At 40.9% G+C, this 25,751-nt stretch overlaps 2 protein-coding genes across 2 annotated transcripts in view; one reads left to right on the forward strand and one right to left on the reverse strand.

Annotated features, from left to right (window-relative positions):
- jak2a (Janus kinase 2a) overlaps positions 1-2,832 on the reverse strand; it is a 31,765-nt gene extending 28,933 nt beyond the window's left edge. Inside the window, 1 exon segment of the mRNA XM_020605983.1 lies at positions 2,392-2,832. The gene's annotated coding sequence lies outside the window, so the exon portion shown is untranslated.
- A 5,082-nt stretch (positions 2,833-7,914) lies between these two features.
- rc3h2 (ring finger and CCCH-type domains 2) overlaps positions 7,915-25,751 on the forward strand; it is a 24,472-nt gene continuing 6,635 nt past the window's right edge. Inside the window, exons 1-15 of the mRNA XM_020605986.1 lie at positions 7,915-8,302; positions 14,655-14,983; positions 15,123-15,240; positions 15,818-16,051; positions 16,900-17,075; positions 18,331-18,531; positions 18,730-18,862; positions 19,495-19,613; positions 20,418-20,530; positions 20,850-21,164; positions 21,582-21,784; positions 21,911-22,221; positions 22,306-22,452; positions 23,631-23,775; positions 24,502-24,541. Of these exons, the coding sequence (XP_020461642.1) occupies positions 14,753-14,983; positions 15,123-15,240; positions 15,818-16,051; positions 16,900-17,075; positions 18,331-18,531; positions 18,730-18,862; positions 19,495-19,613; positions 20,418-20,530; positions 20,850-21,164; positions 21,582-21,784; positions 21,911-22,221; positions 22,306-22,452; positions 23,631-23,775; positions 24,502-24,541 (2,486 nt within the window). The 5' untranslated portion in view covers positions 7,915-8,302; positions 14,655-14,752. The remainder of the gene's footprint in view (positions 8,303-14,654; positions 14,984-15,122; positions 15,241-15,817; positions 16,052-16,899; positions 17,076-18,330; positions 18,532-18,729; positions 18,863-19,494; positions 19,614-20,417; positions 20,531-20,849; positions 21,165-21,581; positions 21,785-21,910; positions 22,222-22,305; positions 22,453-23,630; positions 23,776-24,501; positions 24,542-25,751) is intronic.

A 25,751-nucleotide genomic window follows, 5' to 3' on the forward strand; every position in this document is an offset into this window, starting at 1 on the left:
GCCGGGGTCTGTCAGAGGTTTCTTCTGTTAAAGGGAGTTTTTCCTCCCCACTGTCACCAAGTGCTTGCTGAAGGGGGATTTGTTGGGTTTTCCCTCTGTAGTAATAGTGATAACAGTAAGGTCTAGACCTTACTTTGTAAAGTGTCCTGAGATTACTTTTGTTGTGATTTGGCGCTATACAAATAAAATTTGATTTGATTTGATTTGAAGCCTGGCAAAAAAGCATATTAGCCTCTTTAGGACTAAACTTTTCTTCCATAGATCCCTCCTTATGGGAGTCGCAGCCAGTAATGAGTTCAAGGCTGTTCCAAGGAGCCTTACTATTGCAGTTCAAAAATGTCCCCTCTATTTTCTGTTTATACTCCCGTTTCTCCTGCCCAATAGCTCTTTTTAAACCCTTATGCATACTTTTACTGGACCTTGTCACTGTTTGCAAATGACAGTCTCTTCCTGTTAATAGCCATTTTCACATCCTTACTGATCCATGGCTTACTGTTAGAAAAACCACTTCTGTACAGCTGTTGCTTCATAAAACAACCTTTCATGAGAAACACATGTTATAAATATTTGCTTTTCCAACACGAGAGGGAAAAATAAACTAGGAGTAAGAGGCCTTACGAGCAGCTTTGTCAGAGAACTTTTCCAGTTTAGGTTAGAACCTAACATAACACTAAATATGTTATGCCCTGATACCTGTGTGTAATTCCTGAGGGTTCACTGGCACAATGAAAAAATACATTTCAGGCTGTTTGAGCACAAATATCCCTCATGCTCATTATTCAGCACTGCACTGGCCTCTATCATACACTTACATCATTCCTTAAAAAATATTTGTTCACTGCAATGTCTACAGGTCAAAAACCACAGATAAAGTAATAGGAGAATATAAACAGAATAGAATATATACAGTTAGCTGCAAACTGTGAGATCTGTTTGCAAGGATTTTCAGTCACCCGTGACAAATTCAGTAAAGGTGCCTAAAGCGGCATGCTTCTAAAGGTAAATGAATCAAGGCTCCGGGAAACGCAGGCTATTTCACATTTCATTCACTAAACCACAGCACAGTGTGGGATGTTTTCATGCTCTTGTGTTGAGATGTAGCTGCAAGTCTGTGGTTCCCTATCTCTGTGAACACTCCTGGTTTTGTACTGAAACGTGACATGGAAAACATGCAATTGTAGCTTTGCTATTTCTACTTGTTCTAGTTTAAACTAACCAACTAATTTTTCTCCGCTACAGCAGCTGACTGTACAGTTTTGTACTGTTTTTGTATGTGACCTGAATAAAATGTGCAGAATGTTACACATGTTCGGTGATGATGTACTTTCCCCACAACTGTCTAAAGGTCTGTGATACTGACACCGTTCTTCCAGTAAACACCTAAATAAAGTTGCTAAATTGTCTTTAAGTGCTTTGACAAGTAGCCTAATGAATCAACAGTGCCTATAAAATTAAATCATCACATAAAAAACCAGAGGACTGCGTGCGCTTGCTTGAACATTAAAACATTTACAGGATACTATTTATAGCATGTCTAACCCTAAAACAGATAACTAAGTATATCCTTGTTGCTACATATGTTAACACAAGCGTTAATCCCACAAGCCAGCAGTTCCCTTAATGTGGTACAGAGTCAGTCTGAGAATCTGTATTATTATTAGTGCTTTTGGTTGGGGATGAGTAAAACACTGCAAACAGCACAACACCCTGTCTCAAAACCAGAAAACAGAGCCCGCATTATGAAGCTCAAACTGAAAAATGAACTGACTACTCTGAAGAGAAGTAACTAACCAGAACCTAAGATTTACAGGGTAAACATCTATTTTTATACTGTGGCAGCAGCATCAACAAACTAAATGTACACACAGCTGCCTCTTTATTAAGTACACTTTGTTAAAGCCAATGCAGACAGCTCTGCAATCAGTCATCAAGTATAATAAATGTACTTAGTTACATTCCACCACTGAGCACTTTTACTTTTGATGCTTTAACTATATTTTAATGCTAATACTTTTGTGCTTTTACTTAAGTAACCTTTAAACTTCAAATGTTATTAAAGAAGCAGGAAATAGAGTTTTTGCTGTTGCCTATTGACTTTCTGTTGATTAACTAATCGATTAATGGCTCCAGCTCTAGTGTACTTACAATAACAAACTGAGTGTGGATAAACATACTGAAATTTTGCATCTGCTGATGGAGCAAATGAATAATGACAGGATGTAACAACCTATGGATCTCTGGTTCCCTTCTTTTCCTCAACACTTCTATGTTTATTGAACCATTAATCACATAAACAAATGTACAGCAAGCAGTCTTATTATTTCCATCTGCTTGCTTGCTGTGCCACAACCACGACCGCGCACTTCATCCACACTGGAGAACACAGCTTACTCTGCCTGGCGTCCTCTGATGCGCTCTCGCTGCTCGGCTTTTCCGAAGTCGACGCAGGGCGCTCGGTCTTTGTAGTCCAACAGTCAGCCTGGTGACAGGACGAGCTCTCCGCCTCACCTAAAGCCACTGACGACCTAACGGTGAGCTGCTAATAACAAATAAGGTGCCATCCCATCGGTCTTCGCATTTTTTCCTTAACTCTTCCTTTGAACGCTTCATGACGACTGCTCGCCAACTTTAAATGAGCTCGTCATTTTCGCTTGAATTTCGATAGAAAAGCGTAACAGACAGCTTAGGGCAAGTAGCCTTTCTCACGCTGACTGTCTGAGTCATGAGTAAGATACGTTACAGTCTACTATGGTGATGGTGAGGGAGGAGCAGGATGCCTCCAACCGGTCCACCCTGCTTTCTGCCACATTGTATTAGGGTTGTCTGCTTCCGTGTCTGACGCAGAAGTTTCTTTTTTACACTACAAACTACTGGAATCCCCTCTAGCAATATTCTGGACGGACACAGAAGGGAAGACTGAACAAAGGACACATTTACAGGAAAACAGTCTTTCCGTTCTGGAAGACAATGTTTATTTTGTGTAATTAGTTATAATAACATATGAAACATAAAAATACCTATCCTGGACTTACATTTCTGTCATAAGTTGTCTGAATATGGCCCCACAGTCAAAACTGTCAAAAATTGGAAATATATGAAAACACATTTATGTTAAATATGATCTATGCACACATGGCACAAGCTGCGTTTTAATGTGAGAAGTGTAATTTTGTGCTACAGTACTTTATACATGGGTGATTTAAAGCCTGAGTGGGACACATAAAGTAAGCATAAGAATACAGTAGTTTGCTATGTGAGTGTTTTTGTGTTATTGCAGAATATCCATTGAACAAAAACAAGTAAATGACTGGTGAAATGTCCCAGCTGTTGTCCCAGTGTCACTTTTAAAACTGCCTCACCCAGCAAACCTCATGGATTCTGACAAATAAAATGCTCTTTCAATTTATTTTATCAATAAGTTATATAAATATGCTATATAACTATGTACTAATATATGCACTTGCAGTGGTAGTTCATGTTTTGCATCAGATAGCCTGCGGGAAATGACAAGCACAATGCTAACAATAGAGGAGATATGAAATACAAGATATTAAGCAAATGATGAGAGGCCACTGTCCAAAGATATATAATTAACTTCTTGTTTTTAATCAAACAATATTCCAGCCTGCTAATGATAATAATACAGTTATAAAATATATAATGTACTATAATCTTTTAGTGTAATTTCTTTATGCTTTAAGTACAGTGCCGTTTGTTGATATTCCATTCATACTTTTACTGTATACCTGCTGGTACTTGCAGCATTCTGCCCCATGTAGGCCTGGCAGAGCTGTATCTAGGTGTAGTTTCCAGTGTAGAGGTTGACAAGAGTTTGCCCTGCTACGGTGGGCTCCTACAGGTACAATATAATCTACAATTCCTCTGAACTCTTAAAGTATAAAAACAGAGGAGAATCCTCCGTTCTGTCACAGTTCATGGTCTATTTCATTGTCAAGAGTATCAGAATGGCAGGACACAAAACATACTGTTATAACAACATAAGAATGAGACTCATGATATGAAAGTGAAATGAAAAGTTACAGGATGACTGAGACAACCTCAATCAGTAGTATTAGTTCTATTTTTGGATGTGTCTCTTAAGGTTGCAAGAGGAAGTTTGATGGGAATCTTGTGCTGTTGGTTGACTGCTTCCCTTGGTTTCCATTACACAGCTGTATCTATTACAGGTGCAGGTCCCTCTAAGACACTTAATGAGCTACCTGACTGTAGCCAGTGTGCTCCAGATGAGCCAGGTGGTAGAGAGGTGCACCCCACTATCCTCAGTCTGACCCAGGCCTTCTTGAACCTGGGGAGACAATCAGAGGAAGAAGTCCAGCAGCAGAATAGTGGCTGGCCAGGTACCAGCTTCAAATGTCAGGAGGAAAGGGATGCAGTCCAGCCCAGTACAACAATCTATGATGCAATAACTGAGGAAGGGAGAGGTGTATTAATTCATTCCAGCTGAGGGTCAGCTAAGGACTGAGGAAAGCTAGAGATGGCAGGAGCGTGGTTAAAGCTACAACAGAGTCACCTGAAGAACCATCACATTGTTTCAACACCCCTGAGTTAAGAGAAAGTGGAGGCATTCAGCCAGTTCACACAACAACAAGCTCTCCTGTCAGGTTCACCTCATTAGAGATGCTCTATGATGTATGGTAAGCCATGCCCTATCAGAGCTGTCAGAGACGGTATATGCTTCAGGAAGCTCTACTCAACATAAAGATGTGGCTGAAAGCTCCCAAAACCTAGATGAAGAAGCAGGTGAAGGAAGAAGCCAATGGACTCCAGTCTGTTTTGCCTCTCTAGAGCACATTTGTCAGCGTCGCTGTTGTTGAGATGAGCTGACAGAGGATTCAGGCAGCACATTGGTCCAGAGGCCATAGCTGTGCAGGAGGTGTAACCAGCGTCTAGAGAGCTATGTGGGACACTTGAAGGAACACAGACAGTATCTGTGCTTGGTCTGCTGGAAATACTTTTCCCAGAAGAGAAACCTGAGTGTACACACTGGCGTCAAGCTTTTCAGATGCCTGCTGTGCCACAGTACATCTACCCAGAAAGCCACACTTGCAAGACCATGTCAATCTGAACACAGGTAATAAGCCCCATAAGTGAAACCACTGTGCTGTGCTCTTTGTGCACAAGCCAGGTCTCAGGCGCCACCTGAAGGAGATTCATGTAAAGGGTAGCCTGCAAAATGTGCTGGAGGAGCCTGTGGACTGACGATAAACAGTTTTAGCTTAGTTAATGCAATTGATTTTTATGGTTTAAAAGTTTGTTTCTGTATTATTTTGGCAGGATGGTAAACAAGGTGCCAGAAAGCACAATAAGCTATATGACAAACATTACCCTGACTCAGAGAGTGATGTATTAAAATAAAAAAAATATCTAACTTGTGTAACATTCATATTTTTAAACATTTGTGCAAACTTTCTTTCTTCATACAGACTGAGAATTGCTGAGTTAATGCATTTGCACTGTAACATCTGGCTAATGGAGGATAGAGGAAAAGGACCTTTCATTGCTTTCTGCAGTGTTTGCCTGATCTCTGTGGATAAACTATACTGAATTATGTCCTACAGAATGCAATGGACACAATTCATCATGGCATATCATCTGCAATGTATAGGAGTGAATGTAATCTCACAGATGATTGAAACTGAAATTGTTTTCAACACCTTTGAGATATCATTTACATTTTATGATGTGTACAGGCTAAATATGAGCCTCAGCTCCCTCTACAGGTAAAGATTATTCTGCTTTACCAAGAAGATAAGCCGTATATAACTATCAACAATAGAAAATGTTATCTGAACGTTTAGGAAGACAATGCAAACATGTCTGAGTGAACCTTGCTGTAATTATCGCTGCCATGCATTCATAATTTTAAAGAATATTGCTTATTTGCACTTCTCATTAATGAAATTGGGAATACTATAAGATAGATCAGCATTTCTTCTGCATTTGATGTCACTGAAAGTGTGTGCAGCTCAGTGGGCATTACATTATAAGTGAATGGGTTCCCCTGTATGGCTGAGAGGGTTTCCATGTTCTCTCATTTCATCCCTACCCTTCATGTGTCTCCTTTTCTTTTATCCTTATGGCCCAGAAATGTCATCATCATTCATCTCAGTGAATGGAAACACTAGTTGTTAGGAAAATTTGCAAGTCTGAGAGCTGACAAATAATGAAAGCATGGTGTATTTATGTGTATTCAGTACAGAAGTTAGGGCTAATATGTGAGTTTGTGACTGACAGAAAACAGAAGACAGAGATTACACTGAAATACAGTGAAGGATAAATGAAAACATCAATTGTATCCACTCCGATACCTTCATCAGAATACTTTGCAAATACTACAGCAATATAAACAAGATAAAATCAACCAACTTTTTCATTTGTGATCATCCTTTAGACACCACAAATGTCATGGCAACCCATCCAGTATCTGTTGAGATAGTGTAGTCTGAACCAGCTGCTATAGCATAGTGTCTATAGTGTTCGTATTACACAAGGTGTGCATATGAAAAACTGCACTGAAGGACTGAACTTCTTGACATAATGTTTGGCTTACTTTGTTGTAAAAGAAACTCAGATACATCTCTCACTAACAGTGCAATTTAGAAAACACTAGCATACTGACAGCTTCAGATAAATTTGAATGAACACTTTGAAGGCACTGCGTGCAGCTGTCCATTCATTCCGCTGGTTGTCTCCACGTCATGTTGATGCAGCCACATTTACACACAGGAAACAGGCTAGAAGGTCATGTGACACAGATGGACAAATAGAGATGGGAAGGAGAGCGGTGGTTAGTGCTGTCGCCTCACAGCAAGGAGTTTCCCGGTTTGAGCCCGGGCTGACCCGGGGCCTTTCTGTGTGGAGTTTGCATATTCTCCCTGTGCCTGTGTGAGTTCTTTCTGGGTACTTCCTCCCACAGTCCAAAGATATGCAGCTTAGGTTGATTAATGACTCTAAATTGCCTGTAGGAGTGAATGTGGGTGTGTGTGGTTGTTTGTCTCTATGTGATAGACTGGTGACCTGTCCAGGGTGTACCCCCGCCTCTCACCCAGTGTCAGCTGGGACCGACTCCAGGATTAAGAGGTATAGATAGTGGATGGATGGATAAATGAACTGTTTGACTAAACTGAGCTTCTTTTGCATAATGATGGCCCAGTAGCCTACAATTACAGCCTTGGTAAGATTGTTTTACTGACCTGGCCTCACGGGCGCCGTTAGGGGTGGAAAGTTAGGATGATTCTAAGGGCCCACGAACTTTGGGGGCCCACAGATGGGTGAGGTAGAGGGCCCAACTTCAAATTTTTTCATAGGGCCCAAAACTGCTAGCGGCGCCCCTGCCTGGCCTATACAAAAATCCTCTCTCAAGTGTGAGCTATTAGGTCAACAGTAATAAATATACAACAACTGGATTATATTTCACATAAAAGCCGTCTGAATATATTTGCACAGATATATATTGCATAGAATATATTTGTCTAGCATCGACAAGGGTAGCCAAATTTGACCATTTTTTAAATTGAGTGTTTCTGAAGCCTGATCAAATGTGTTTATGTATGGTCAGATTATGGGAGGCTAAATAGATGCTGAAAAGCAAAGTGACTTTAAGCATGCTATTTATTCCGCTACTCCGCTGCTCAAATCGCAGGGCTGCAATAAAGCGAAATGGAACTGCTTGTGTTTGTGTTTGTGTGTCTGAACTTCCTCTTGACAGGCGCACTTGCCGAAGCGCATCCTCTGCTGCGCTGCCTCTCGCTCTGTTCCTTTAAAAACAGGCAGCCCACGCCTCGAAAAGCGGCTTGTTCCGGCTTGCCCCTTTACATCTTTTTATCCTTGCTCACAACATGAAAATAGTGCCGCACAGCGCCCCTCCGGCGGTTACGCACAAGTATGATTTGCTGAACTGTCGGAGTGTTAACAAATCCGCCTCTTGGGCAGACTATGTATGATGCGTAGCTGAGCAGCAGCTCTCTGCCGACGCAGTTCAGGCACCATCACTGGCGGAGCGATACTACTATCTCCTCTCTCAGCCGCGGTTTGTCAAGCTTAGGGTGTGTGGCTCACTGTACCTGAGCAAACGTGTCCGTCACGTACTTTTGGAGAGGGAGGAGACGATCTAAAGTGGACTAGAGGACCTGTCGCTAATGCCCTGACATGCAGTGCCATACGGCTCTCGCAACAAGAAGTACCTCTCTGGGCTGGCTGCTTTGGCTGTTTTGCAATTGATGACATTTTTTATGGATGTAAATGAATATGTTTATTCTAGTGCTCTGGTTTCGTGCGTGAGGTAAGTGACTTCTCCGGAGGTGCGCGCTACTTTCTCCTGAGATTTTGTTTGATGTGTGCACAGCCTTTGACATTTTAGGGCTGTTTACTTGTTTTTCCTTTACTCATCTGAAAATGAAAATCTAGTAGCTGCAGATTTCAGAAATGTATCATTATCCTTGGAAGTATTCGGCTGCCAGCCCATCACGAATATCTGCAACTGGTGCTGAGGGATTATTAGAAGAAGGCAGGCTGTATTGACATTATCCGCATGTATCTTATATGCAAACCAGGGTTTTCTAGAAAGAGTTCATTGCGCTCTCTAAATATAACATGACATTGTAGATATGCTGCTAATGGTGGACACTGGTTGGTGCTACCTTCCGAGCGTGGTGACAGAAATGTGTGCAAATGTAACATTTATCGATGATCTCAAAGTTGCGTCCTGAGTCACAGCGAGGTGGTTTTAGCTCAGGTGTTGCATATTACCTACAACAGTCTTCAGCCTGAAATACAGCACTGTCATCATAAAGTTTAAGTGTGCGGCAGCCTGTCACATCGGAGGTTACTCTATAACCCTCTTATTTGCCACTGGAGCGAACATATATGCTGATGCGAGGCTGTAACAAATTGCATTATTCTTGGTTGCTCCTGTTACTGCAAACCTATCTATGGCAATAAAGTAGGCATTTACTATATGTCATGTATAATACGATGTGAGCTGTATGATTGCCCTGCATGCTTTCCATGCAGATGCATCCCCCACACACGCAATGATGACAGGGATAATGAATAAATAATCGCCCAGGCCCACACGCAAGTGAGCAGACGCGGTGAAGCAACCGTAGTAATCCTGTCATAAACTGCGGAATAACACATTCCAGATTTCACACAACGGGTACGTGTCGTGATGCGCCTTCTCGTTGCAGGCTGCACGTGCAGTGCAGTGTTTTGTTACTGTTGTTAGCAGGTGTTTGCGTGCGTGTTGAGTCGTTCACCACCAGTACCTCCCTCTGGATACATGAATTGCTTTCACTTTACAGGGGAGAAATAGAAAGTTTAGCGTGTTTGTTTTCTATAAGCACAATTTGATTTCATTTGTTTCATGTGTTTAGCTTTGTTGCCAGCACAAATGCATCTTAGGATTTATGTTTCTTCTTAGCTTGCTTGACTTTAAACTGATAATGCAGTATTTTAGTTTCAGTGAAGTTTCAGTCATGTGCTTTACCCACGCTTGTTCCCACGGGGCTGTGGTGAAGGCTCTGCAGTTGGGTTTATGTTAAAATTCCGGTTCATGTTGTAGAGAGGATTGTGTGGGAGGAATCTAAAATGTCATTAAGTGAGTCATGAGAAATATTTAAATGTTTTAAAATCCAAAGCTCAGTTTCAAAAGTGTGTGAGCACATCATCCTGAAAATGAACAAATTGCAGTAGTGATACTGTTTTGAACTGTGATAATAATAATAATAATAGTAGTGATAGTAATAATTATAGTGTTTATCTTTGTGCTAATATTTTTAAGTGATGGAATTCTCATGGATTATCTTAGTTTCACAAATATGAGTGATAAACACCAACCCAAGCAAATGCAGTGTAGTCACATGTGATTATGTGCCTATTCGTACACACACCTCTCACATGTTTACAAACACACACACACACACACACACACACACACTACAGACAACTCTAAATCTGCGATCACTGTGACAGTAAGAAGGAGCCGGGAGTTCCTCTGCTCAGTGCTGGTGTGTAAGTGTGTGTCTTTTTTGCTCTTTTTGTGTGTAGCAGAAAAGTTTCTAACTGATATGAGGATGAGTGTTTGTCCATTAGATGCAGGAGCAGGCAGTGAGACAGCTCATTTCTCTACAAACTGCTCAAACATCTTACACATATGTTCTCACCTAGTCTAGTTTATAGAGTGAAGACTAGAGGGGGCAATACAAATCAAAAAGAAAGAAAACGCTCATGATAGACGACCCCTCGCCCCCAAGACTACAGTTATATGATACTGGGCAATGATGAGCTGCAAAACTGGGTAAACCTCTGTCTTAGATACATGTATCAAAGTGAATGTCAGAGTCTGTCAGACATACTTTAACAGGTTGTTAACTCCGTATCAGTTGGGCACTGTTTTGGAGAAATTGGTTTAAAATCCAAATCATTTGCTCTCCACTTAACACAGACCCATTAGTTATTTTATTTATACACAAATTAATGTGGCACGGTTGTCCTTGATACTGTATGTCTCTCCACACATAGAGGGGTAGGGCTACCTGACTCCATTAGGCCTAAGAAATACTCACGTTGGAGTTGCAAAATAACAGGACATGAAATGCCATGGCACAGCACAGTCAGAAACGTCTGCCTGCAAGAATATATAGACAAAGCAACATAGAGACACAACATGTGAGGACCCCGTAACAGCTACATCCGCTGCATGTGTAACCTTAACTCCAATAACCCAATCGTACATGTCCTGTGGGTGTGCACTGCTTGGATGAGCCTCATTGGCCAACTGCTACATTCTGCTTCAATCTGCTGCTGTTTTCAGGGTCCATGTTAAAGGCTAAAAACCATTATAAAGCCTCATCTGGTTCTTTCAAACCAGGAACTCAGAGGGACGACTCAGACCACTTGAGTATATAAAAAATATATCCGTGCTGGTTTATTCTAAGGGTCACAGGCAAGAATCCACACTTCCAGTCCAGAGATCTTCCAACCCCCCAGCCTGCCAAAGCAGCCCGGAAGCAGGAAGACCCCGAACCACGCATTGCTATACAATATTAAGCCTTTCTGGGCTGTCGAACCGTGACGTCACCTGATATGCCAGCTTGGCAGCTGAGCAGAGCAGTAGACAAAACATGAAGAAAATAATGTGTGTGGCTGTTGTTTTCGTGGTGTGTATCTAAAACAATTTGACATAACATTACACATTAAGACAAATATTATGGTTACTTTTACCGTCATAATAACATTCGTCCCTGACGGAAGACTTTCTGCCTTAACTGTCCTTGCATTTAACAGCCTGAGGAAGACATCCTGCTGCACTAAACATCTTCTAATACAACAGATCTCTAATCCATATCTATCTAACTAAGAAATTACCTAACAATGTTTATGTGGGGAAACCATTGCAAAGTTCTATGCTTGATGCAAACTGAGGCTTGAAAAGCCCGTTTTCCCATGCTATACCAAAATGACTCTATTTAACCTCTTTCTTTGAACTTTCTCTTTTGCTGACTTTGCTCAGAAATGGTGAAAACATCAACTCTACCCTTAAGCTAATCCAATCATATATGGCCTAAAGTGAAAGTCCAAACACAAAGACGCTTGAAAAGTGAGGATGGCTCAGAATGTTAAAAAGAGCTGTTACCTCAGGTTCTGAAAACACTTTAAAAATAACCTCTCTCTTTCTCTTCCTGTCTCTCTTTCTCTCTGACACATGCCAGAGGAAACTCCAGATGCCCCCCACCCCTTGACATAGTGGGCCAAATGAGGACTCGCTGTCCTGAGCTAGATGATAGCTCGCCAACTGTTGGCTGTAAAGACACAATGTTCTTCTCATCCTCCGCAAAGTAGAGTGGGTGGCTCAACAGGCCACTATGGCAAATCACTGCTTAGGTCTACAAAGCCTCCTTTAAACATTTTTAGAGTTATCTCACTCTTAAAAGTGGTCGGTTTCAGTGTAATGTATCTTCATGATGCTTGGGTGTGTTTCAAATATCAGTGTTCTAAGCAGTCAGTTATGTACTCAGGGTAAACTGCAGGCATGAACATGTCTGGAAGAATTACAAACAGAGCTCACAGGTTGATTTCCTCCTTTTACAATAATCACAGAGGGAGAAGAGGCTGATGAGGAAGTTGAGGTCTGCTGCAATAATACAACACACCCACTTCTCCCTGTCACAAGACTACTTACTCATAATTGTGTGCATGATGCATACTTCCATGTAAGAGTAGTGATCCATTCATGCAGGTAATGGAATTCTCCTTCATATCATGATACTTTGCACTCCCCGTGTAATGTGCGTACTTGTGCATATTAATCTACAGTAACAATTATGTAGCAGTGTACAAACTTGTATCCAGTCATGCGTGCACACAGAGAGCGGCAGAGGTAGAGCAAAAGCTAAGACCAGCTTTCTGCCAGGCCCCCCTGTAAAAACAGGATGTAGCAGTTGCTCAGAGCAGGAACAGGTGGCTGTCATTGCTCCCAGAGTTTGTACCGCTCCCTAATCTGCGAACGCAGAGAAAGATAAAACTCTCCACCTTCCTCGGTTGCAAACGTACTCCTGAACCCGTTTCACCTCACGAGTGACACCTCATTCTTCCTCATGCGGTGGTTCGGCACTCTGTGGGCCATAATGGCAGTAAGCGGAGTTACTGTACTTTTGGACTCCTCGCGGAAGGAAATATGACGCGCGAGAACAGAGCGGAGCTGTCCACGCGGTCAAGGAGGCAACGCGGGCAGCCCGCGCTGCGGGCGGCTTGGAAGGTGCGTGCTCTGTTAGGCCTATAACTGGAACGTCGCCATATATATGATACGTAGAAATTAAAATGTGTTTTGTGGTGAAGCTCTGGATATATTTTTCACTTAATGTAGCGCACAAGTCGTGCGTAATGCGCACACTTCCTCTTTCTCTTTCTATTGGAGTTAGCGCGGTTGTATTGTAGAGATATACAGCTTTCTGTTCATAAAGGTTTACTGGCAAATGTCGAGTGTTTATTTATGGTTATTTTTCAACACATGTACGGATTTCTCATGGGACACAGGCGTACAGCGTGTTCATAAACTGATAAGTAAACGTTTCTTTGTGCAGTAAATAGTTTGTGTAATCCATTCATGGGCTCTGCAACATAATGTCTAAACCCGTACAGTCAGGCAGTTGAGCTGCTTTGTCCTCTTTAGTACTCCATTATTTTTACTCCCTCTCTCTCTCTGTGAATTATTTAGTCTCTAAACCCATTTGACTGCAGTAGATACATTTTAAAAACATTTTTATGGCAGCTGCTCTGTTCCAGCTGTTACTTTTGGTGAGCAGTTTGTACAGATGTAACAGACTAAAAGCAACAGGTGCTGGCTGTCCGCATGTCGTGTCGAACACACTTTGCATAACAGAGTCAAAAGGACCTTGGGCTTTATTTTTGCACGTCTGTGTGACGTTTGGCTTTTGGTTAATAAGATACAGTAGCATACAAGATGACATGCAATAGGTAAAGCACCACAATATTTTATTTTGTTATTATTTTTTAGCTCTAAAGTAGGCAATTGCCTTCATCACTAAATAATATTTGACCTTTGCACTCTTTCAGCATATGTTATTGTGTTGGCTGTTTTGTTGGCTTTGAAAGCAAAGCTGCTCTCTTACAGTTGATTTTATTTCATAGTCATATAAAGTTGATTCGTTTTTTTAAATTATATTGTTGTTATCTACACTGGCCTGGTCCTTCAGCTAGAAGAATTTGGAAACAATCAGCTACAGAAAGTTGTTTGGACATCAAGAAAGTGTTTATTATGGGGACTATCTGAGTTCAGGAGCAGCACATATTTTAGGAGTTGATTTCAAACACCGTAATAATCAAAATATAGTTCTGGTATCCTATGATATGGATTAAATAATCTTTCACCTACGTTTATAATGAGATGAGTGAAACAAATTCCCCTAACACTGTCCAAATTGTGTTCACCGTGAGGTCTTTATGTGCAGTCTTTTATTCAATATATTTTGTGATTTTGGCAAGTAATGAGAGCGATGGAGAGGCCTTTTTATTGTCCTCATTAGATTAAATAAATTTATGATGTTTATGGCAAGAGAGGCTGAAGACTGCCTGTGTACTTAGCTAAATGCTTATTGCACTTAACAGAGCACAAAGTAATCACATTAATGCCGCTCCTATATCTGCTGGGCACTGAAGCTCATACCAGATATTGTGTCATTGTCTGCTAATTTTTGCAAAGTTTTCACAACTTTCTGCCTGAAAATATTTGTATCAAGTATTTGCTGATGTATTTAGGAAAAGTATTGTTGATTTTGTAGCCCCTCCGTACTTCTATGTAGGGTACTATCCTAAATTATGTTAACACTTAACCCCCCCACCCCTTTATTACATATATAAGAGGTATATAAGCATACAGTATAATAAAGTGTTAATTATAATAAATTATACTATAGTTATCATCAGCTGTTATGACATTTTAAGCATTTTTAAACTTCTAGGAAGACATTGTATTAGTTCAGTTGTGTTTTACTATATTCTTACTTGTTTATTTATGAATGCTTCACAGGAAGACAGCTATTGATATGTCCATCAATAAATACTTAAAATTAGTACCTATCACTAACACACATCATTATGTTCTTCCCTTACAGGCAGCCTCGGCACTGGCGAGCAGGAGCTGTTGTTGGGGCTCATTGACATGCATTGACCCTGAGCTCGGTGAAACCTCCCTCAGCGGTGTGGTGGCAGGATGCCAGTGCAGGCAGCCCAGTGGACAGAGTTCCTGTCCTGTCCCATCTGCTACAATGAGTTTGACAGCAGCGGCCACCAGCCCATCAGCCTGGGCTGCTCTCACACAGTGTGTAAGACCTGCCTACACAAGCTGCACCGCAAAGCCTGCCCCTTTGATCAGACACCAATTAGCACCGATATCGACCTGCTGCCAGTCAACTGCGCCCTGCTGCAGCTGGTTGGAGCTCAGGTGAGTCAGGAAGAAAGAAGGTATGTTTGCATGAGTGATAATGAAACTGTCGCCGTGAGACAGCAAACTCAAAATGTTGTCCTCTTTCTGGGTGGCTACAGTTGATGTATTTGTATGTGCTATGGCGTGTGTCTCATAGGTCCCAGATGTGCAGCCAGTGAGCCTGAGCAGTGCAGCAGAGGTTGAGCAGTATGAGGTTTGCAAGGAGTGTGTGGAAGAGCTGGCTCTCTACCTAAAACCTATCAGCGGAGCAAAAGGTACAGTGTGGACACGTAAGAATGTGCAGTCATGTATGTGTGCTTTGATGGTAAACTGAGACTCTGAGATCTTTGGACATTTGTGGAAGAGACACTCTTCTTGTTCAGTGTGCGGGGGTTGTAGTTGATCACTTGTGTACTTTGGCATTCGTGCTTATCACACTTCTCATTACGTCTGAAAGTGTCTGTGCTTTTATAGTAGCGAAGGAAAATTCAGCTGTCTACGTAACCAGATAAGAAGGATTTTTGGTTCTGGCAAATAGCATTATTTGGAGAGTTCGCACTTTGTCATGTCTGGTTTAAGAAAGGGGAATAACGAAAAAGGAGAATTGGTAGGAAGTTAGGAGCAAGATAAACCTTCAAAACTGGTGACTTCCATACAAAGCCCTTTCAATTAGCCTACAGAGCATACAGTACGTAGCTGGCTGTAGTAGACTCTCTGTTCAGAGTATGTTTTTTGATTCACAGTTTTTTATTAGATAGAGTTATACTGAAACTATCAAATAAAAAAAGATAACTAAAGCAAAATGTGGTGAAGCTTGGCACTGTTTTACTACAGAGGAATCACTATGTGCAGGTGTGGCCACCCTGAGTCCGAGTGTGCTCAGCCGGCCTATGCAGAGGAAGCTGGTGACCTTGGTGAATTGCCAGCTGGTGGAGGAGGAGGGCCGCGTGCGAGCGGTGCGGGCAGGCCGGTCGCTGGGAGAACGGACGGTAACGGAGCTCATCCTGCAGCACCAGAACCCCCAGCAACTCTCTGCCAACCTGTGGGCAGCGGTGAGGGCACGGGGCTGCCAGTTCCTGGGACCTGGTGAGTGTGCTTTCATTACATTAATTATACAAAATAGTATAACACATACATCTGTGAGGAAAGGCAATTACATGTTTTTGTAAGACATTCGAATGTAACCACATGTGACTAAAAAACGTTCACACCCTGTAAAATGTACAGCTAATAGTTGATATACAGTACAGTCTTACCTTTTGCTTTTATTACTTTTGTCTATACAGAACTTGTAAATACAAACAATATAATTGTATTATTTTTCATATTTAGTCAGTTTTGGAGCTATTTTGAGATACTGTTAAGTCATGAAATACTGTTACAGTAAACCAGTTGGATTAGTGCTCCTGGAAATACTTGACCTTTAAACATCAAACTCTGCTGTTGGGTGTGTGAATCTGAAGGAACTGGTAGCCTTTTCAACTTAACTCACTCTTTTCAAAAGTCTTTTTGAATTGAATACATGGTCTAAATTGCCAGTGCTGACTGCCTCATCAAATTGACTGCTGGAGCTGGTACCTGGTGTCCTGTGATGATTACTCATAGGGCAGATTCTGACTGGGAAACTTTCTCATCATGATAACAGAATGAGTTCATGTAAAAGTCTGAGGACACCTGGTTCTACTGTAGAAATACTATAGAACTGTTCGTTGATATAGAACTGCTTTGTTTGATCAGTGGAGAACATTAAATTTGCTGTGCTGGGATGCATTTGCATACTGACCTGTGACTGCCTGTGTTTGTGCTGAACAATTATCTCTGATTCTCTCCTCATGTACTTTTCTCATGCTCTTAATCTTTTCTGGGCTTCCACCCACCCTTCCTGTTTTGTTGTCATTCACTCTATCTCTACATTGCTCTCCAACCTCTATTAGCTATGCAAGAAGATGCACTGAAGCTGGTTTTACTGGCTCTGGAGGATGGCTCAGCTCTGTCCAGGAAGGTGTTGGTTTTGTTTGTAGTCCAGAAGCTCGAGGCTCGGTTCCCCCAGGCTTCCAAAACCAGCATAGGCCATGTGGTGCAGTTGCTCTACAGGGCCTCCTGCTTTAAGGTACTGAATGTGAATGAGCACACACACACATAGATACATAGCAAACCTACAAATATGTGCATTGTTAATGGTTCTATTTCAAACAATATGGGGCTTACCACAGCTCTTTGACTGCAGTCAAACTGAACAAAAGAGCCTTGGTGTGCTGCTGTCTCAAGAATCCAAGCCATAAAAAATGACCTGAATAAATGAAGAGTGTTTAAATAGATTCTCATTCACCACCACATATTCTCTTACTGCAGAGACAGTGCTTGAGATTGATACTTTTTATATTATTAGCTGTACCTGAGGTGTTTGCCGGAATTTTTATCAACTGCGCATTGCTCTCCAAATTAATATGATCTCTAGACTGACTTTAAGGTTATGTATTATCACTTCCTAAATTCTGATACTAATAATAGTTTATATTGCATAACAGTCATATCTGTAACAAGTTTATTGGCTCCTGTGGATATATTTTGTATGTGTGAGTATTTGTGCACCTGTGATCAGATGACAGAAATCATTGGTAGGGCAGAAATGCCAGCTATCCGCTCGTGATGTAACACAAGTCTATATTTGCCCCCGTTGCCCTGCCTTGCAGCACAGAGATACAAAGAAAGATAGATGAAAGTGCAGAAGTACTTTCTAGAGAATCAACAGCAACAGGAGCTCAAATAAAGATGAAATCTGTCCAGTTGTAATTTTGAGTGTTGAGCCAGCTAGATGTGTAAACAATAGATAGTACTGTGCTAAGTGTGTTGGTGTCTTGTGATGATTACTCATAGGGCAGATTCTGAGAAAGGGAAATTCCCTTGTGTGATCTGAATTAGAGTTTAGTAATCTGAAGACACCAAAAGATGCAAACATAAAACTGCTCCGTACAAGTTATGCCACATGTTTAATCGAGTACATTTTAACCGTTCAGGTGCTAACAATAAATAATATCTCAGATTTGATGCCTTCATAAACATCATTAATGCAGTAGCAGGTTCTACTTTCAAGTGTTTTGTATCATTTTTTAAAAAACTACTTCAAAAATCTAAATATTTATGACATGTAATGTCATAAATGTCATGGAATGCAAATGTATTAAATATTTACTGAATTTTAATTTTATTGTCATGTACAGTGTATTCAGAAGTGTAGTGAAGTTTCTTTTTGGGATAAAGTGATATTTTGGTTCATTATTCTTCCTTTTTCTTCCTCATCTCTCACTCTCCTGTCTCAATTCTTTTTTATTTCCCTTGGCCGTTGGACCTGTCCTCCCTCTCAGGTGACTAAGCGTGATGAGGACTCCTCGCTGATGCAGCTGAAGGAAGAGTTTCGTACATACGAGTCTCTCAGGAGAGAACACGATGCCCAGATTGTCCACATTGCCATGGAGGCAGGCCTACGTATCTCACCTGAGCAGTGGTCGTCCCTGCTGTACGGAGACCTTGTCCACAAGTCACATATGCAGTCCATCATTGACAAGGTACTAATATGATTTATGTGCTCATCATTAGTGCCAGGCTGTTGTTCCACTTGCCACATAAGTTTCAATGTTCATTATTGCTGCACTCTCTTTTAAAATTTCTAATGGTGACAGTAGCAAACCTCTAGAAAACAGAAGCACAGGAGACATTATTGATTTTTTTAAAGACTGATTCACCTCTTCTGTTTTCTGCTCCAGTTGCAGTCTCCAGAGTCGTTTGCAAAGAGTGTTCAGGAGCTGACAATCGTTCTGCAGAGAACAGGAGACCCTGCCAACCTCACCAGCCTTAGACAGCACCTAGAGCTACTAGCCAACATAGACCACAATCCTGGTACCTTACTTTGTTTAACAGGACTCATCTGAATAAATTCTAATAAGTCTGAATGATTAACACTTCTCAGAATAAAAACAGGCACTCACATAAAAGCACTGATTCATGTGTTAATCACAGTGACTAAGCAGGGAGATCAGTGTGTTTCAGTTCAAAATATTATGGCACTCAGAAATGTATTCTGTATTGTGGTTCTCTGTTAAATTTAGCTATTATATTGTCTTGAAACAGTCAAGTGCTTCTTGCATTATCACAAAGGACACACACATCATTTTATATAACTGTAATTTATTGTATTATGTACATTAATTTGTCTATGTCATGCACATTTTTAGGCCACTGTACACCACATGTCTGCAGTGGTGCATTTCTTCCAACAATATAAAAAAAGTGCAAGTGCCAAATTGAAGATAAAGATTAGAAAATGTTAGCAAAGCTATATATTTGTCTTCTTTTGGTATCTATTTTTAATGATCTCTGTAATTCTTTCTACATTTTCAAAGGGATACTGTAGCAGCCAAATTATTTTTAGATTTAGTGAAACCTGGCCTTCCTGTAATGTAAGGCCTTCTCGAGACTTGGCACTGTGATAATAATCTATTAAACATACTGCGTTGTTGATCTGTGTGCAGATGCCCTGGCGCCGTCATGGGAGGAGCTGGAACATGTGATGCTGGCTGTGAAGCTGGTGGTTCATGGACTGGTGGAATTTATACAGAACTTCAGCAAGAAGAGCCACGACATTCCACAGGTACATTGGTGTGATAGGCTGAGGTGTAACACTGTATATGACTTAAAATAGACAACAGAACGATGCAAGAAACAAGATGGGCTGCAGGCAGTCATAAACATTAGCCCTGTGGTAAAGTGTAGAATAGTAACGAAGCACAGTTCTACTGCTGCTCCATTCAGGCACTGACATGGAAGATAAACAGTGATGGAAAGTAACTAAGTACATTTACTCAAGTACTGTACTTAAGTACTACTTTGAGGTATTTGTACTTGAGTGTTTTCATTTTCTGTTACTTTATACTTTTACTGCGCAGCATTTAAACACTGTTAACAGTCAACATGAACTAACATCTTGGCATGAACTATACACTTGGAACTGATCATTATTAACATAAAGTGTTATCCAAGTTTAATGATTACTACTACAAATTCAAACTGAGAGGTGTGTGTTTATATTTTCCATTGTTTCAATGAAATGAACAGTATAACTGAAAATTGCATGAGACTGATGTGCTGTAAAAAAGCAATGGAATGCTTGTGTCCTTAAAAAGAACAGAGGCGATGAATCTTGTGCACTTTGTAGCCTCAGGCCAACATAGTCAACATGAACTAACATCTTGGCGTGAACTTTACACTTGGAACTGATCATTATATGATTACTACTACAACTTCAAACTGAGAGGTGTGTGTTTATATTTTTCATTGTTTCAATGAAATGAACAGTATAACTGAAAATTGCATGAGACTGATGTGCTGTAAAAAAGCAATGGAATGCTTGTGTCCTTAAAAAGAACAGAGGCGATGAATCTTGTGCACTTTGTAGCCTCAGGCCAACAACAAGTATAAGACCAGCATGTGCCGAGACCTTCGTCAGCAGGGAGGCTGCCCCCGAGGAACCAACTGTACATTCGCACACACACAGGATGAGCTTGAGAAGTGAGTGAGCTCTCACATACACTCAGAACACACACTCCCTTTTTTCTGTACTCAACATAAAGCTCATATATGAGAAAGAATTAGAAGTTTGATAAACTCAGACAAATACATACATTACATTAAGGGTCCCTAACCTATCGTGAACTTGGGCTGCTCAGTGCCCGTCAAAAATCTTCTGTTTTATGTGTCCACACAGCCTCTCCCAGCTTCCTCTCCCAAGCTGTGCTCTGTGACATTTTTATTGCAATAGTAGGGCTATACATGCATGCATGCACATGCACATTCTTCCCCAATCTTTCATACTTACCTCTCACTACAGATTTAGACTGAGGAACAAGAAGAGCAGCACTGTGGGCCGTGCGTTCCCTTTAGCACCAGGGGTTATGGGTAAAACCTTCACCATGGAGGGCAGCATCCACACAGATGGATCTGCAGGTCTGGGGCTTAAAGGAGCAGGGGAGAGCACAGCCACCCTGGCAGAGGGTGTTCCTGGGCTGAGTCACACCCAGCTTATCTCCAGAGGGGCTGACATGATGGAGGAAATGAAGAGAGTGGTCCCAAATGGATCCAGTGGGGCTAACGGGTCCAGTGGACTATCTGGCACCAGCAGAACCACATCAGGGTCTACAGAACAGTAAGATTATTCTGTTGTTGGCATTTAACTCTGTGAAAAGCCTAATATTACATGCTACTATTTATGTGGAGTCAGATTTGCCTAAATGAGCAATATAAAAATAGACATTATAATAAATGTATATTTGCATGCATGGTTTCAAATGAATTTTTTTAATAAAAACTGTTGGATTTCATAAGATTAATCGTGTCAATTTTTTTATCATTTACATTTGAATTAATCTGCTGCAGACAAATGCACATTTACAAGTCAACTAATATGTGTATTTGCACACAATAGATATTTGCATGTTATTTTGGCAGAAAAGTAGTCAAATGTTTATATGCTGTTGGGGAGGTCTAACTTTAGGCTCCAGCTCAGCCTGCGGGGCAATCATTAGTTCATTCTGTCTCTTTGTATTGCCATTCTTTCCATTAGGAAAACCATTTCTCCTCCCAGGACTCCAGTCAGTCATTCCTCAGCATCATCTCCCCTGACCGCAGTTGGGCGAAGTGATGGTGGTGCTCATATACCCAAACATGGACCGTTCATGCTGCACGCACCGCATCCTTCTCAGGCATCAGAGCTTTACTATCAGGAGGCCCACTCTGCTTATGACGCAGCCCATTATCAACCAACCTGTGAGTCTGTTTTTTAAACCCAAGTTTGAACTAAAAACAATACTTTGTTGTTGTCTTGGGAAGGTGCCAGTGAATGTGCTCTTCTCTCACCCTTTGTCCTTCTCCTTTCCCCCTCTTCCCCAGCAGGTTCCTACTACCCATCTACTCTTCACACTCCTCACAAACCCTGCATGGCTCGCTTCCTCCGATCGTCTGACGTCCCAAAATCCTCTCTGCCACCTTCCATTGGCCCTACACTATCCACTTACCCCAGTGATCCTCAGTTGCCACACCCGCCTTCCTCCTCTCCCTCGGGGTACCCACCACACCCGCCTAGAGATCGGATGGGTCCTCCCACCTTCCATCCTCACCCGGGGCAGCCTCAATATGGCTCTCTGACACCGGCTCATGGGGTTTACGCTCCTCTCTATGACAGCAGGAGAGTATGGAGGCCTCAGGTGAGACTTCTGTTAACTATGTTGTTACTGTACAATTTAATTACTCTGCAACTTTACTCATACCGATGATGATGGCCGTTACAGCTGTACCACAGAGAGGATGCCAGGAGTAATTCATTGCCTCCCGAAGTGCTGCATTCCTCTGTCTACCAGCCTCCACTCAGGGAGAGATTCAACTCTCTAGATAGCAACTACTGCTCTGGAGCTGAACACCGTGCAGGGCTGCACAGGGTAGGTGAAATAATGCACATTTTACACCACAGCCAAGGGGAAGACTCACTTCTGATTGGTGTGAGGAATTTATCTTCAGATAACAACACATACCCATTGTTACTAGCCTATAGTTTCTCCCACTTGGGTGACATTCATCCCAGACATACTTAAACAGAGATAATCCACTCTAAGACATACAACAATCAATGAGTAATGCTATTTTCTAAGAGTAATTTTTTTTTTCTGTATTTCTTTTCTCTGTCATGAAACATTTTATTTGGCTTACAATTAACATCTTTATTAGAGTATTCTTTTTAGCAACATTCGCTTTCCTTCGGTTTCTCTTTTTACACCCACACATCATCTCACCTCTACCTTCCCTGCCAGCTACAGAGCTGCAGCATAGAGCTTCAGCTTCCTTGTAGTCCTCCCACTTCTCACCCAAATATGTCTCTGCCTACCTCACTCACTTCTCTTCTCATGTTTTTCCCAACAGTGCTGTGTGTGCAGCCACTTTATCTGTGATAGAAATTTGTAATAAAGGACTCAGTTTAGACTTTAAATTGGGATGATAGTTACTTGAACTGAAGATGAAAATAATAAAAAGCGATTCAGTGGTAAAAAATGCAAGTAGTGTGCCTTTCAGAAGCAGGTGTTTATTTCTTGGACATAACCGATGGATTGCTGCAGAAAATATGAGGCTTGTGTGATGGTGAAAGCTTTGCATCTTGCTGGACAACACATGACTACAAATTATTCTTTGTTTGTGTAAATTAAAATATGTATAATCAAAGAATAGTTCCTAGAGATTTGCAGCAATACTTCTAATACCAATTCTTTCAACGTTGAACTGTTAAGCATTATGGCAACCCAGCATCCAAAAAAAGATCTCTCACGTATGCAGGAACAAACAATACTGAAAACCCAGTGCAATTATCCACCACCTGCATATACTGTAGTGTGGAGGGACAAAATAAGGATAAAAGTCTGGATAGTCCTTTAAGATACAACTAAAAACTGCCTGATGTGGTTCTAAATGGTCATTATCAGATGTGCTGCCTACCTAACGTTATCATCACTGGATTGTTAATCAACATGATCTAAATATTTTATCATTAATCTGTTATGATGTAATATAATTAACTGTATTTTCCTCGTCCACGCTTTTCCTCTCCTGTCCGACACTCCCTCGTCAGGATTATGGCCGTGTTCCTCTGGGCTACGAGGATCTTTATAGAAGGAAGCCGGAACAGTGGGCTCATCACCACCACCATCACACCACCAACAGGCCCTCCCAGTCTTCACCCATTTTCACTATCGATTTTGGAACTGAGGTAGAAAGCAAATAAGAAACACAACAAATGCAAACACACAAACATACAGCATATAGTTAAGGTGTGTATAAGCGCGATGTTTAAAATTTAACTGTCACTGCAGCCATCTGAAACTGAGAGTAATGAATTGCTTGTGTATTTTACCATATTAAAAATATGTTGGATTTAACTCCTATCCAAAAAGCTTGCGCTTTGGCTGTGGGCAATGCTATTTAGGTGGGAGATAGTTGCTTAGCAACTGTAGAGGAAGATATCATAGCAATGCACAATTGCGGCGTGTGTGCATGTGTGGGCGCGAGAGAGAGGGGATAAGAGAAAGTGAGAGGAGAGACTTTAACAAGCCGTGACTCAGGCATTCAGCAAAATAAAGCTTTGTTTAACAGCAGGTCAGATATTTTTTTCTGAACCCATCCAATGTAAAACGGAGCTCTTACCAAAGAAGCCGGTCTCAATTTAATCTTGAAGCCTCTGCATAACAAGCATAAGCAAACCAGACCGCTGGCTATTTCTATGTAACGAGATCCAGTGCTTGCCAAAGGGATGGCTGCAAAGTGGCAGTAGGCCTGTATCAGCACTAGCGGTGAGAGCATAAATTCAAATTAGTGAGCAGCCAAGGCTGTTGTATGAGGCGTATGAGCCCTGACAAAACTGAGCACCCAATGTGTAACATTCATTTCACATGTGACATTGTCCAACTGTTCATGTAATATTTATACCTACTTATTATGAGCAGAGTTGCAGTGGGGCTGGAGCCTATCCCCAGCTCATACTGGGTGAGAGGTGTGGTGCACTCTGGATCGGTTGCCAGTCTATCACAAGACTAACACAAGTACAGTAGATAGACATAGGCATGCACACCTACCTACAAGTAATTTAGAATCAGAATCAGAATCAGCTTTATTGGCCAGGTGTGTCGGACACACGAGGAATTTGACTCTGGTACATCGGCTCTCAATGTGCATGTACATATCCCCATGCAAGGGGCAACTAAAGAGTAAACCAGCATAAGGCTATGTAATATAACAAAATAAACAGTATTTACAAGCAACAAACTGGGCAAACAATGCAAAATAAGCAGTATAAACAGGCAGTCAACAATGCAGACAGACAAGGAATGCTCATTGTGAAATGGGATTGTCTCCATTTCACCTGGCAGCTAAACAGTTACACTGGAAAAAAAAATTAAAAAGGAATATTAAAATTACCATAAAATGACAAAGAATCATCAAAAAAACACAGTAATTCCTATAATTTTAAATGTAGTTTTTTCTTCCTAATTTTTAAATGAAATCTTATGTATTTCAAAGAATCTTAATCTTAAAAAAAAGATAATAACCTTTAACCCTTGTGCTCTGTTCGGGTCTGTGGGACCCGGAGACACATGTCACCTTAAAAACAACAATATATATAAATATATATTGTTGTTTTTAAGGTGACATGTGTCTCCGGGTCCCACAGACCCGAACAGAGCACAAGGGTTAATTGCATACACCACATCACTCTGTTTACTGACCTTCACCATGGTTTGCATAATTTCTTTATTATTATGAAAAATATAAACTTAGACTTAATTTAATATATATTACAGACACAGTTTCCACCATGAATGGGTTTGTCAAACTGGGAAAAAATGAAGAACTGATAGATAACTAACTAGGATAACTAGGTCAAACTGTGAAACAGTAAAATGTAAATATTTGTAACATTTTTATGAAAAAAAAAGGAAATCTTTAAAACTTTATGGTAATTCACAGCTATAAGATTTTGCTTTTATTTTAATTTTGTCATGTAATCTCACCGTATATTTTTGTAATTTTATTACCTTTTCCATGTATGTTGGAAATACAAACAAAATCTGTAAAATAAACAGGAAAATTCTTTAAAGCTATGAGACTTTTTTATAATGAAGTCTCTCATACACAAAAAGCAAAGTAATATGTTTCACCATTATCTGAAAATGTCTCTGTCTCTTTCAGCATGTAG

The sequence above is a fragment of the Monopterus albus genome, unplaced genomic scaffold, assembly GCF_001952655.1.
Source record: "Monopterus albus unplaced genomic scaffold, M_albus_1.0 scaffold75.1, whole genome shotgun sequence".
Lineage (NCBI taxonomy): Eukaryota > Metazoa > Chordata > Actinopteri > Synbranchiformes > Synbranchidae > Monopterus > Monopterus albus.